Source organism: Delphinus delphis, chromosome 17, assembly GCF_949987515.2.
Source record: "Delphinus delphis chromosome 17, mDelDel1.2, whole genome shotgun sequence".
Taxonomy (NCBI): Eukaryota; Metazoa; Chordata; class Mammalia; order Artiodactyla; family Delphinidae; genus Delphinus; species Delphinus delphis.
The window spans coordinates 2,713,015-2,728,408 of NC_082699.1; the positions used below are offsets into that span (position 1 = coordinate 2,713,015).

A 15,394-nucleotide genomic window follows, 5' to 3' on the forward strand; every position below is an offset into this window, starting at 1 on the left:
TCCACTGTCCCAGAGCAGCTGTCCGTGTCACCCCCTTCCCTCTTGGCAGTGGCCCAGTCGGGGTGACAGATTGTGTGTGTGTATATATTTATATGTACAGTCACCCTCCCCAAGCCTGTCCCGGTGCAAACACACCACCTGAGGTGCAGATTTGCCAGTGCCCCAGCCCTGGCCGCGCACATGGCGGGGTCCAGGGAGCTCGGCACCCAGAGATCGCCAGGCTGTGAAATGCACCAGATAACCAGGCAGTGGTCCCTGGCAGTCACTGAGACAAAACAAAAAGAAGAAGCAGCAAGACTATTTCTGTGTCTCTAAAGGCAGGGTGGTGGATGGGAACACAAAATAATAAGCCCCCTTAAAGACTGTTAAAGACACCAGGTGAAGTGCATTCTGCCTTAATAAACATCTTGGGAGGAAAGAAAAGCACAGCCGTCCTGCGTAAGGGCTGCGGGAGAGGGTGTCTGTGCAGAAGACAATGTGCCTTTTTTGGGTCTCGTTTAATTTTTTATAAACATTGCGTCTGACAAGGACACTCAAAAATGCATCTCCATCATCTTCCTTTCTGGTAATTATCTCCCTAAATCAACACTGGACTGCCCGGATCAAGTAAATATTGCCATAGTAACTAAAAGCATTTTTGGATGAAGGGAAGAATTCAGTCACAACACTAGCCCCTTTAAATAATGCTGATTATAGAGTGCAGTCTTTTGTTGGGATCTATTCAACATAAACTGAAAAATTTAACATTTTACTTCCTAGAAAAGAGGCTGGCGAAACCAGCACATAATATTTGAACGGATGGTGTATCCTCTCCTGAATTCATATCAGAGGAACTCCAGGTTTAAATAATATATTAAACATAGTCTAAAATGCAAATGAAGTTTTTCTCAATATCACAGTTGGCTGTTAAGAGAAAGTGTAAAGGGTTATGATAATTTTAGAATATTATGAACTACAGAAAACAAATAAAAAGCATTTTCAGTGAATATGCTCAATTCATTGAACTATTCTCTCAACTCCACTTAACTACCCACATGTGTACAATAATGATTTATAGACATTATACCTAATTATGCATATTTGGGCTGTGTGAGAGTGCTAACAAAAGCTCTAGAAAGCAACAATTACCTCTGTTGCTTAGCTACATAGTTTAAAATATTCCTATTAAGTGCAGATCACCAGAGAGGCGGGGGTGACAGCAATGCACGTGTGCCCGACGATGCGTGTCACCGAGCCGCTGCCAGGCGAGCGTTTTGGGTCACTTCCAGTTTACATAATTGTTTGGTTCAACTGTTGGTTATATGCTAAAAGAAAATATTTATTAATTATTCTTCAGAGAGAGAGGAGCCCTGCTGGTAGAGGTGCCTTCGTGCGTCGCCCGCGGGGTTTCCAGGGGTGCTCTGCAAACCTGCAGACCAACTTCCCACGCGCCCACCCCCCTCTGCCATCACTGTCATTGTCACAAAGAGAGAAGTTGAGTTCGCTTTTGAGCAGACGTATCTGCGATGGGGCGCCCCTTCCCCCCAGCTTTGTAACAGGCTGCCTACTTTTTCTGTGCTTGTGTGTTTTTGTTTTCCGGGGTGGCCCGCTGGTCTGTTTTGTGCTTTTGCCACTGACATAACCCAAAGAGCCCTGCGTTAGGGACCTCGTTTGATTCTGGGCCTGGCGTGTGTCTCTGTGCCAACTCCGATGGGTTCCTCCCCCTTTCTGAGCCTCGCCCTCACAGGAAAGCGGGTGCCACCCAACAGGTATGCGGTGAAGGATGGCCGCTTCTCCCTTCCCTGTTACTACGGTAGAGCCAGCAATGGCAGAGGAGACATGGGAGCTTCCACCTAGATAAGGTGCGGCCCGTTTTTCATTCAGAGTAAGTGGTGACCACGCCCGCTGTGGAAGGTCACAGTCCAAGTGCAAAGAGGACTCAGCCCAGTTCACCATCACCCACGTCACACTTGCTATGCTCGCCAGCTGCCTTGGGGATGGGAGGGTCCGTGCACGGCGTGGAGGGAGACCTCCCGGGTCTGAGGTCCAGAGACTGGGGTCGTGTGGTTGGCCCAGCACCACCTGCCTGTATGGCCTCGGGCAGGCCGATGTCTCCCGAGTCCTGGGTCCTCATCTTTAAAACGAGGGTGATCTGATGTCCCAATGACTGGATGACCCTGTGACATGCTAAGACAATGAACTGGTATGTTCCTGGCATGGTGTTCAGTTACTCATTTCATTTAATCCTCACAACAACTACAAGAAAAGTACTTTCAACTCCCTGTTACAGGCGGGAAACCAGGGTTCTAAAGAGCTAAGGGCTTGCTCAAGTTCACACAACCAGCCAGTGGGGGGGCTGAGATCCGGACCCACGGCCAGGTGCCTACTATTTTCCCATATTTGGATACTTTCAAGAGTGAATTTATAGGAAAATACCAGAATACACTTGTCAGGTAACTTGTAATGAAAAGCAACAATCCTTAAAGTATAAAGAAAAACACATAAAGACAAACAACAACAAACAAAAACTAACAAAGTGCATCTCACAACAACGTGGGGTAGAAAATTCCTCAGGTGCACTTCTGGGGCTGGAGTAGGACAATACTTTCCTCATAGAGCAAAAAAGTAAATAAATAAACTTCCTTTGGGCCTGATATGTAAAACCTCACATCTGTTGATTTGCTTTAAACCAAAGTCTCTCCTCTGAGGGGTCTGGTAATCCTGAAGTTACCTGCTAGCGGATTCTCCACAGGTATCAACTGTTCTGCATCAAAACAACTTAAACAAAAGAAGTCCTCTGAAAATCACATGTTTTGAGGTTGATTCCTTCCGTACAACTGGATTTCAGATTTTAGTTCTGTTTCTGTAACTATCTAAGTGACTTTTACGGGTAAACTAGTTTTCCAGGCCTCCTGAGTATGTCAACTTTGTTGGGAATAAAAGATGAATTCATCTTTCAGAGTTTTAGAATGGGAGCGGCGTATCCTTTATTTGCTGTCTGTTGAGAGATAACATAGTCAAAGTGTCATCCCAGCTCCCAGAGCCTCCACAGGTGTGACGGGTTCCCTGGAATCACGGTCACGTGCTCACACCCGGGAGGACCCCACACACTGGCTCACCCTGCTTCTTTCCCTCGTCTGCACTGGGAACACACGAGTGCGTCCTGCCTCCTGAGAGAGCTCTGCAAGGTCACCTTCTGTTTGCCCCAGTGAAAACTGTGCATCTGCATGGTTTTGTCCAAATTTTCTTCTATCGTCCTTAACGCCCACCTGCAGCCCTTTGAAAGACAGCCAGGGGAGGGCATGGGGCACAATTTTGCCATTAAAGGGATTCAAGCTCATGGCCTCAGCCTTCGTGAGCCTAACCCTCTCTCATCAACTGAACCGCCTGCTTAAGACAAAATTGGGCACACACCTGGTCAGGTGAAGACCTTGGGGTGCCTGGAGTGACCGAGATGGTAGATGAAACCCGTTATGCTGGGCTTGGGCGCAAACTCAGCTCTCTTACCTTCCGGGGGCTGGGGGTCACTTGCTCAGAGGGCTGAAGGCAACTTAGACTTTTCCTCTCTCAACCAGGGAGAGAAGCATCTGTGACCTGTCATTTCTGGAAATGTGACTTCGTAACTTGACCTCGTAGGGACTTTGCCCAACTTGCCTTCCAAAGGTGGTCAGAGCATGGGAAGGGCTGGATTATGGAGCACGGTTAGCTGGGAAATAGTTATTTTGCTTGTCCTTCAATTGTTTCCTAATTATCTTCTTTCCAACGCCTACAAGCTGTGTTACCTTTAGCATTAAATCCCTTTGTCCTCAACGGTCTCATTTGTAAAGTTGTGGCCATAATAATACACACTCACGTCACTGTTGGGTGGATTAGGTGATATGATTTATGTGCTCGGAATATATTAAGAATTCAAAAATAATAGCCACTACGGCTGTAATTTTAGCATATTCATTATGATCAGTAGTGGCTCTAATACTAAAGAGTGAACATTTGTGAAGCTGCAGATAGAAGTCCATCAGGGCTTCTAAGTGAATATTTAACTGAGAATATTTGACAGTATACTTTCCTGGTTACTACCAAGCATCTACAACGATCATTCAGCTACAAAAGAAGGCGGGAAGCTGGTGGGCAGGTACCGTCCTGGTCCTTAGGGCGCCTGCAAAATGTGTTGGTGCAAAAGATGCCCATTTTCTTAAATACCTGGTAAATTAATGTCAGCGAGATGAATGATATAACCATACTGACTCAAGGACTTTCCCTAGTACTAACCATACTGACTCAAGGACTTTCCCTAGTACTAACCATACTGACTCAAGGACTTTCCCTAGTACTAGATTCAACCTACAATTTTCCTGAGTCAACTACAACAAAAAACTGACCAGCTCAAGGAAACAAACAAAAAGGTCAAGGATGATTATAATTTACAGATGAGCCACGAGGCTTTACGCCACATGTTAAATCCACAGAAGCCAGGAAGTTCAGTCAAGCACTAGCAAATCAGAACACAACTGTTTTAACTACAGAATCTCCAATTAACTGTAAGCCGGGATGACTGGAGATCTGATGATTGTGATCTGAGATCTGTGCTCACTCAGTCGATATGCTTTCATATCTTTTCTATTAACACCTACTGCAATTACTACCATTCTATATGCAATAGATATTTACGATCTAAGAGGCTCGCTGCCTTCGGTTTGTATAATTTATACTTCTTTTCAAGTAACAACTTATTCTGTATATTTTGATTCCTTAAAAACTCACAATCGGAAAAAAGTGTGTATGTAATAGAACGTACACACATCTAGTTTCATTTTCTAAAAGGTCAAGCTTTAGATTTCCATGTATTTCCTAAAATAAACTTTTGAGACATTCTGCATGTCCTTCGATTTTAGCCTCATGCACAAAGTGGTCTGTGATGGTCCAGGTCCTGGAGGCACTGGGACAACCAGGGTCTAGTGGGGGTGACCGCAAACTGCGGAGAAGCACGTCCTAAAATTTCAAAAAAAAAATTAGGGGCAGGGGATTAAGAGACACAAACTATTACGTGCAAAACAGCTAAGCAACAAGGATATACTGTACAGCACGGGGAATTACACCCATTATCGTGTCGTAACTTTTAATGGTGTATCTGTAAAAATACTGAATCACTATGCTGTACACCTGAAACAAATATAATATTGTAAATCAACCGTACTTCAATAAAAAATTAACAAAATAAAATTTCAAAATAGAGACTGCGTCTCATATGTCCTATCGGAAATGTCTCAGAGCTTACTTTGCAGGGGTTTTATCTTTCAGGGACTAGACATCCACCCCATTAGGGAGTTAAGGTCCTCTTCACCTTTGGGGCTTAGTCGCTTTTATTTTCTTCGGAAAGAGGCACAGTCCACACCCGTGCCTGGGGCCAAGGATGCTCTGCGCTCTGTGGCATGTGCTTAGACCCCCTACTGTTAGGGAAGGAAAACCGGTCCTCACTAGTGGATGCTGAGGGAAACCAATGTCTGGTTTTGCTCTCACGTTGGGATTTGCTTTTCCCACCATACAAACGGCACGTCCCCCTGAGGTGGGCCTGGGTCTGTGCGCGGGCAGGAACTCAAGCTGGGGCCACTCCACCTCGCTACCTGCACCGGGGTGATGGTGGGTCTCCGGGGCGCCGTCCTGCCCCAACGCCTCCGCCGTCCGCTCAGCCCGTCCCTCCTCGCGGTCCACGCTGGGGCTGTAGTGTCGGGGCTTCATGAGCAGGGACTTTCTCTTGTTGACCGGCACCCCCAGAGCCTGCTCCCCGGCTCTCCTCTTCTTGGCCGTGGAGCAGTCATGCGCAGCACTGCAGTAACGGAGACGGATTAAGAACATGATGAAAGAGTTCACGGCTGTCTGCCCTTCGACCATCACCAAGCACGACCAGAGAAACCTGGGACCCAAGGTTTGGGGTTAGTTGTCGCCATTAACGAAAACAGCCCATCCGTTGAATTCACTGAACTGTGCAGATTCTACTTTACTGCCGATCAGAAGAGCTAAAAAAAAAAAAATCATCCTTAATCCTGAGTAAGCATACGTTAATCTGTACTTTGCCTGGCACTACACTAAATACCCAGGGAGGGATGAAACAAGATTTGCACTGGTTTGTTAATCCCAAGAAAGAGCTAATGTGAAAAATATACCACCAGCTACAAGAAAACGTGTCCAGTATGGATAAATCACAAGGTTTTTCGGATAGTTGTTTGCTACTGAAACTGCTTATCTCCGCCACAGTTGCATGTCAACCTTGAGATGCCATATCCCGGGCTTTGACTTGAAAGACAGGGCATTAACGGGGGGACAAGCTGTGAACATCTGATCTGCCCATCTCCAGTCCCAGAAAAAAGTGGAAAGACGCTCGTGGCACTCTGCCGTTTGGTTCTTACCCATTTGGCACACAGAACAAACAAATAAAAGGAGGAGAAATAAGATTGGATTTCCCAAAAATGGACCACAGTTTATCCTTACTCCTGTTCTCGTACAGTTTTATTTGGAAGTCCTCCTGAGGATGGCCCTTTCAAAACAGATTTCCTACATATAGCTCACTTGGCATTAACGCAGCTCACTCTATGTGCTGAAGTTAAGACAAACATTCTCTTGGCAAGACCCAGGAAGACCAGAGGGTTTAGCCAACAGTGAGTCTCTGACATATATTTATTAAACACTCTTTGAAGAAAAATGCAAACTTAAAATAAAAAGATCAGGAGCAGAGAATCTGGACTCAGAGTAACGAGATATTACTCCATCGCTAAAAGAAGACTGAATATTCAGCATTATTCCTAAGACAAGGCCTTAAATTGTTTTGAAGCATCAGTGCAGAGAAACACCAGTGGTGGCCCATTCGTGAAAATTATTTAATTAGCATCACACATGAATTCTTGAATTTGGAGGAGTAGGTTTTAAAACTTCAGAAGAAAAAAAAGCGCTCTTCCTTCTGGGAAAGAAAGAGATTCTGGAAGGAGAGAGAATCCAAGAGGGTTAGAAATCTCTCACAAAAGATTAAACATTGAGAACTGAAGATTATCCCAGTAAGGAAGAGAACAGTGAGTTTCCTAAATAAACTAATGTGCTTTGGCAAAATTTCTCTGATGAGCCCAAATTTAAAGTGACCACGGAGACTTCCCTGGCGAGTGGTTAAGACTTCTCCTTCCAGTGCAGGGGGTGTGGGTTCGATCCCTGGTCGGGGAGCTAAGATCCCACATGCCTCGCGGCCAAAAAAGCAAAACATAAAACAGAAGCAATACTGTAACAAATTCAATAAAGACTTTAAAAAATGGTCCACATCAAAAAAATCTTTAAAAAAAAATAATAAAGTGACCACGCACAGACGATGGAGCGGAAGAGCATCTCAGCAGGTGGGCAGGAGAGCACATGCCTTTGTGAGGACACTGGAAAGTACAGGCCTGCACCGCCTGAGCCTGGCCTGTCAAAGAGAACAGTCTACAACACGCGTGTCCCGTGTCAGGGGAGCAAAGTGCAGAGAAGCAGACGCCCCGTGCAGGAGCCTACTCTGTCCGGGGGAAGACCTCTGAAGGGGGAGGGGCAGGAGGGCAAAGTTCCCAGGAATGTGCAGAGTTCAAGGCCCCTAAACCAAAGTCTTCTAAGTCAAGTGCGTTTCCATCCAGGATGCTCAGAAGATACACAAGTGAGGCCACTAACCATTATCCCGAACCAAGAAGATTTATAGAAAAGGAGAGGCTCCTGGCAAATGACATTCAGCTATTAAAGCAGGGAAAGAAAGTGGATTCTAAACACTCATGTTAGCATAGCACGGGCACGGGGAAAAGGGCTGAGAAAGTTTATTCAAACAAGCTTCGTCAGCACCAGGAAACACTGATCAAAGAGACCTGGGCTGGTGGGCTTGGTCGGTCAGACAAACGCCATTCCTTCCTTCGGTGGCTGGGGGGATGGACGAGGCTGAATGTGTACTTCCGGTAAGATCCTTAGAGATTTCGTCTTGTTAATATTATTATCGAAGTTTACACAGAAAGACAAGGAACATTCCCCAAATCACGTGACCCGTAACTGGTGGGGCTGATATTTGAGTCTGGTCTGCTGGTCCCCAAAGCTCATGCTCTCCTACGTGTTGCCAAATCAGAACAAGGAACCTGGGTAATTTCCATCCGCCTTTGACAGCCGGGTGGAGTCGGACCCGAATAAACCAGCCACGGCTCCAGCTGGAGGAACCTGCCTACCACAGGGCTGCTCCCGATGGTTCGGGACACTCATTAGATCGGGAGATGGCGCTGAGCTGCAGCAAAGAAAAATGCTGCAAAACGTGGTGAAGACACCGCCCTGCCCCCCAACATGTCCACAGTTGGGAGCGGTAGAACGAACGTGACGAGAAGACATTAATGATAATAAAAATCAAATTCAGTATTTGGGTCCAAATAATAACTTGTGGAAGGAAGGACGAAAAGGATGTCGAGGTTTTATCGAAAGTACATATATACACGAATATGTATAAAATAGATGACTAATAAGAATCTGCTGTATAAAAAAATTAAATGAAAAAAATGAAAAAAAAGAAACAAACAAATTTAGCTTCAAATAAATTATTATATTTGACACTGTGTATGAAGTTCCCTAAATAATATTGGCTGTGTCATTTGTAATGAATAATTGAATCTTTTGGAACACGAAATTCCTTAGCCAACAAAGGGGGATAATAATTCCCATGTTAGCACATGTTGTAAAGAAGGTGACATCTGTGCTGCGAGTGAGAAAAATAGGTCAAGACAGGGCTGTTCGGACTCCTGGTTCTGACTCTCTGCACCTTGGACTCCACCAAAACCAGGCTGAGCGTCACCTGCACAGACTCTCCAAGCTTGTGTGTCCATAAAGGCATTCTACTTTTAAACATGGTATTTGTATTCACATAAATCACATTAGATTTATACATAACATTTGCTTGAAATCTCCCTTTCTGTGTGTTTCTCCACTGCAAAGTAGCTATGGCCCAGGCAGCATTTGGAGCTAAAATGGAAGGCTTTATAATAAATATTACCCTTTGTGTGTGCATGGAAAATGGTCCCTTTCCCGCGTTTTCCCTGAGGGCACACTATTTTGGCTTTATTGTGACACTTCACTGTGACACTGCAATGAGGGAAAGCCAGGCTTTACATGTCACTGAAAGAAATGCCACAAAATGCTAACATATCTTCTCAAGGTTGCCAGAAATAATTTCCACTGGGTTGTGTTTTCCCATCTGTGGAGCTCTGAAATGTTAAGGAAATAAATGAGCTCTATTATCTATATTTTTCTAGTAGATGAGAAAGAAAGGGAAAAAGCACACTCAGCCCTGCATTTATTGTTCTATTCAATCAAACTGTTGCTTTAAACATTCAGAGTCCTCCAGGGGACATTACCAATGAGCCAAATACCTTTCAGTGCCATATTTCATATCTGCAGTTTTGATTTTATTAAAACATCTTTAAAGGATCTGTAGTTTTACCTGAAATTTTTGGTTACCTATGTGAAAAATGCTTCCATTTAGAAACTCGAATTCTAATTGGAAACGGTACTCCCTTTGATGACAACATATGGCTGAAATTTTATTCAAAAAGTGATGGAGGAAAACAACAGTCAATAACGCTAATGGGAGTCTCATTGCTGGAGGTGTTTAGAAGTCAAATTCACTGACCTTTCAGGTTTCGGGAGAGAGTACAATGAAGTGGGGAACTGTGAATCCCCCCAAATCTGTACAATGAACACTGGACCCTAGAACAATTTTCCAGCTTATTTTCCACTTTCCACAGTAATAAATCCTCAGTGCAAGTTACCAGAAGATACGTAACACAATTAAAAATGTAGGTTCATATATGGGAACAGAATCTAAGAGTGGATGTATGCATATGTATAACTGAATCACGTTGCTGTTCAGCAGAAACTAACACAGCATTGTAAATCAACTACACTCCAATAAAAATTAATTTAAAAATGTAGGTTCAGCAATAGATACATTTTGGGTACACCCCCCAAAAAGAATAAAACAGAAAATCAAATGGAAGTTATAAATCCCTGAGTCCAAGGAAACTTGCTCCAACATTTCCATGGAAAATTCATAGTGGGTATTCCTACTGATTTCTTCTAATTAGGCAGAATACCACAGATTCATGGGAAGGGACCAGGAAGTATGAATTTGAATTAAAAAGACTGGCAGGAAAAAACAAAGGTATGATGACTGAAAAAGAAAAGAAATTATACTATTATTATTTTCAGAGACATGACTGTATTTGAGGAAGACCCCAAAGAATCTACAGATAAAATATTAAAATAAGGAAGCAACTTCAGTGAAGTCACTATTAAAAATGATTTGAACTTCTATAAACCAGTGATAAAAACATTAGAAAAAAATTTAAAATAAAACCATTTATGATGCATAGAAATATGAAATACTGAGGAATAAATCTAACACAAGACATGTTAAACTTATAAAAAAAATAACATTTTGAGAAAATTAAAGACGATCTTAATAAATGAAGAAATAAAAAATGTTCATGGAATAAAAGACTCAGTACTGCAAGATTTCAATTCTCCCTAAATTTATCCACTAGATTTAATGCAATCCCAAACAAAATCCCATGAAGAATTTTTTTTTTAGAAATTAACAAGTTAACTCTAAAGTTTGAATGGGAATGAAAAGAACCAAGAGTAGCAAAAAGCACCTTGGATGTCAGAGTTTATCATAAGCCATCACACATATATGGTCAATTTATGGCAAAGGTGTCATTGGGGAAAGGGTTCTTTCTTCAGTGACTGGCATTGGGTCAATTGGATATTTATCTGAAAAAAAAAAGGCTTGATTCTACTTGATGGTATATACAACAAACAATTCCCCAAGGATTATGCATTTAAACCATGCACTAGAAAACAATAAAACTTCTAGAAAAAAATGTGAGGATATACCTTCATGACCTTGGCAAAGACTTAAGCAGTTTACAAAAAGCACTAATTTAAAGGAAAAGACTGATAAATTAGAACACCTTAATCTTAAGAACCTTTATTCATCAAAAGATACCAGCCAGGAAGGAGAGCTTTCTATCAATATTCTGTTTCTTGATCTGTTTACATGAGCTTGTTCAGGTCGTGAAGATTCATTGAGCACTACTCGTATGATAAGTACGTGCTTCTATAGGTGTGTTACACTCTTCAAAACAGTTATTAAAAGGCCAATAAGGGAAAGAATTCTTCCAAATAAATAAGAAAACGACAATCAATTTAAAAAGTGGGCAAAGACATGGCAGGCACATCGCAAAAGAACTGATACCCAAGTGAAGAGGTGCTCAGGCTCTTTCCTCTCCAGGTAAATGCAAAAACATAACTCACTTCTTGACAAATAAAGTGGAATTATAAGTGGAATCTTTAAAAACTTCTCCTTCCCATCATCAAAATAGCAAACCCAAACATCATATTCTAGAAGAAATGACAATAATTAGTGCCTCCCTTAACACTTAGAGGATGCATGGCTGGTGGTCCCTACATTTCTCCCTGAAATTCACCAGTGCAGACTCTAGTAAGACTGATCCTGGGGGTTAACAGCGGGCAACCACAAACCCAGGCAAATAATAACTTCTAACTGCAGTTGCTAGACCGAAATACGGGATCTTTGCTTTGCAGATTAACAGAGACTCAACTACGTGCTTTGCGGTCACCGACATGGCAATTACATCCTTTTCCATCTCCATCAGAGAGCGAAACCAGGAGTGTTAGCATTCCAGTAACATAGAAAAGAGGGCAGATCCACAGTCCTGCTGAGGTGTGTGCAAATCCGCTGCCCTCCGCCGTAATACAGTCTGAAGGGGCCTGGGTGATCCGTGCGTCCCACAGATCATCACGTGGGTAGATGAGGTTGATGACATCGTGTTGATGAGAACAGAGAAGCAAGAAGTGGCAACTATTTTAGAAGCTCTGGGAAGACATCTGTGCCCCAGAGGGTAGAAGATAAACCGACAAAGATTCAGGGGCACATCATATCAGTGACACTCTGAGGGCTCAGTGGCCCAGGACGTTTCAGGTGTCCCCAGTGATAATAAAGGACAAGGCATTGCATCTACTCTTCCCACCACTGAGAAGGAAGCACAACGCCAGACTGCCTGATTAGGTTCTGGGGACCGCACGCTCCACACCTGGGCCTACTGCGCTGATCCATGCTTGGGTGACAAGGAAGGTGGCCAGCCTGGACAGGGCTACAGAGCAGGTCCCGGCTGCACTGAGGACAGCCTCGCTGGTTGGACATAAAACCTGGTAGAGCCTATGGTATGTCTGTAGGCATCTGTGGTCAAAGGAAAAGATGCTCACAGAGTTTGTGGCAAGATCTCACGGAAGGATCACGACACAGAGACACAGGTTTCTGGAGCAAGGCCACGTCATTTGTGGCAAAGAACTACACTACTACATTCTAGAGATAGAATCCCTGACCGGGAGGCCAGAGCTGACCATTAGGAACTGGTTTCTATTGGACCTACTAAGTCATGACGTCAAGCAGGGACAAGGACGTGAACGGTTTACCTAGAAGATCAGGGTCGAGGGGCTCTAAGGAAGACGCCTGAGGGTGGACCTGTGACAGTTAGTATGAGATGAGAAGGTCTTTCCTTGCATGATGACACCCACCAGAGAGCACATACCCGGGAAGAAGCATTCAACCACCAACCAGACAGAGTGTCCTGGTCAGGAGAAGTCAGCTAGCCTCTGCCTTCGACTTTCCTACGCTGGAGTTGATAGTGGAGGAGACATCACGGCAGGGACGGAGGGACAGTACCGGCCCCATAGCAGGGCTCCCACTAAGACCGCTTCAGCTACTCTCGCAGCCCATCGTCCAATCTGTCAGCAGAAGCGATAAATGCCAACCTCCCAACAGGACACCATCTCTTGAGGCCAACCAGCTGCTGGACTTTTCACTGTGGAAGGGGCAGCAATTCACCTTGACTGGAATTAACACACATTCTGGGTATGGATTTGCCTGGCCCGTCTTCATTGCCTCAGACGGTACTGATATCTGAATGTTCCATCAACGAGAATTCTCACACGTCTCACGGACCAAGAGACCCAGTTGGGAAGACGACCATGGGAAGAGAATAAGTGGATACACCGTTGGCATCACTTATCGCACATCCTGGAAACTGCAGTCCTGATGGGGCGATAGAACAATCTCTCGAAGGCACAGCTGAGATGCTGGCTTGAAGGAGGTACCTGCCAAGAGGGCGTGCCTTCTTTGGGGCCAATACGCACGCTTGAGGATCATTACGTCATGCCACGCCCTCCATAGTCTGAATATATGGGCCCAGGAACTAACAGGAATTAGGAATGGTTTGGTTTACCATGACTCCCAATGACCAGCTTGAAGGATCTGGACATCCCTCACCCCAAATCTACCCTCCGTGGGTCTAAAGATCCTGGTCCCCTAAGGGAGTGCTTCCACCAGGGGACACATAAGAGTCCCATCAAACTTGCAGCTCTGCCTGCCTCTTGGTCACTTGGGCTTCTTGGGCTGGGAGACCAGCAGGCCAGGGAGAGAGTCACCATCCTGGCGGGAGTAACGGACCCTGGCCGTTGGGAGCAGCAAGGCTGCTATTACGTTAGGGGAACAGAGAACACATCTGGCCCTTGAGTGACCACTGAGGCGTCTGCTGGTTCTTCCTGGCCTAGCCTTGACGGCCAATCGGCATGCACAGCAGCCAGAGAATCTGAAGGTCATGGTGAGCAAGGCTCAGCTCCCTTAGGGACGAGGGTCTCACTTCCACTGCCAGGTAAGCCGCCTAGAGGAGCAGAGATGCTTGGCAAGGAGGGCGGGCCTCCTTCCAAGGATGGAAGAGAGCGCCCAGGAGGAACGGCCTAGGCTTCCGCAGCAACTGCACCGCAGTCTGCTTCCCACTCTGTCCTGTCCTCTCGCGGCTACTGGACCAGCTTTTACGAAATCATGAGACCCCCTGCGGGAAAGCTAAGCCCTTGTTCATTGGATACGGGCCTCCTGATTCCCAAGAGTTACAGGCCACCGCAAGTGACAAATTGACTCTTACACAGACAAGACTCTGAGACACTGTTCTTTCTTGGAGGATGGTCCCTGAATCCACGCCCAGCTCTCTCAGCCGCATCGGAGAAACTTGTGCCTGAGCTCGTGTTTACAGAGCTGAGCGGTGCACCCGCAGCAAACCTATAATTAAGCTTCTCCTATGACTCATGTCACCCATTCAGCATTGCTATCTATTGATGGTTGGTTTGCTGTCATGGAACACTGACTCCATTGGCAAGGTTATTTGATAATATCAGGTTTTTAAGAGGGGAGAATTTTTTTTCCCACAAGGCCAGAGCTAATAGATGCTTTTTCCTCATTTAATTGGGATTAAGTTTTATGAGTGATAAATTAATTGCATAACATCCACAACAGTTTTTTCATAAAATAGTCGAGCCATTAAAAGCCACATTGCAATAATAATAATAATAATAAAACTTGCTCTGAATCCTGAGTAACAGTGGAAGGAGCTAAGAAGACTCCCTGAAACCTCCTGCTGCCCCACCGCCTTTTCACACCCTCACTGGCCAGACACACCTCCCTCTGGGATGTCATTCTGGTAACGCTGTCAGAACACATCCTTTTTACACCACTGTGGGTTTGGCATTTTCCATGATTATAAAACTTAGCCCTCTGAATGGTCGTTGTCTCTCCCAGGAAACTGGAACCATCTACAAGGGAATGGAGACTGCTTCTTGTTCATTTCTTATCTCCTGGGCATCTGTAAAGCTTGGTAACTGTGCCCGGAAGTTGAACTCCACCCAGATGCAAGTGTATAAAGATGACTTGGATGCAATTGCCTCTCCCCAGGAAAGTCATGGGAAAGCTACCCATTGACTGTTCAGACCACGTGGCTGCCCACCCCCTTGGAACAAAAGGTCACAGATCCACACCAGCTTTTGTATGCGGGGTAGGGGGAATTAAGTTAACAGGAGCAGATAACTCAGGAAATCCTACTTGGCCCACACAAGGATTGACCAAATGACCAACTGGTCATTCCCAAACTCTGCTCTCCAAGAAGGCAGAACGATCAGTCAGTTTTAAAGACAGTTCAACCCTCACATGAACCAAAATTTTAAAAGAAACAATATTTAATCATCAACTAAAACACAAATGAATACACCAAAATTTGGAATACAGTCTAACAAGATATAAATGTCCTCCAATTTATACCCAAAGGAAAAGGATGCATCTCAGTGAAATAATGTGGAATTGCCAAGTTCCTTGTAATTGCCTATAGGTTGACTAATTGATTCACTAATGTACAGCCACAGCTTAGCCATGCAATACATAAATAGCTCATTGGTCTCTTCAGAAACATAACATGATAGGTCATAGGAATTTCCCCGAAAGAAGAGAAGTTGGATCTATTAAGATAAAATTAGA

The 15,394-nt window shown here is 44.5% G+C and overlaps 1 protein-coding gene across 1 annotated transcript in view; it reads right to left on the reverse strand.

Moving 5' to 3' along the window:
* The window catches only part of ST18 (ST18 C2H2C-type zinc finger transcription factor), a 97,345-nt gene that overhangs the window by 58,644 nt on the left and 23,307 nt on the right, over positions 1 to 15,394 (reverse strand). Inside the window, exon 5 of the mRNA XM_060035136.1 lies at positions 5,601 to 5,803. Coding sequence (XP_059891119.1) covers positions 5,601 to 5,803 — 203 coding nt within the window. The remainder of the gene's footprint in view (positions 1 to 5,600; positions 5,804 to 15,394) is intronic.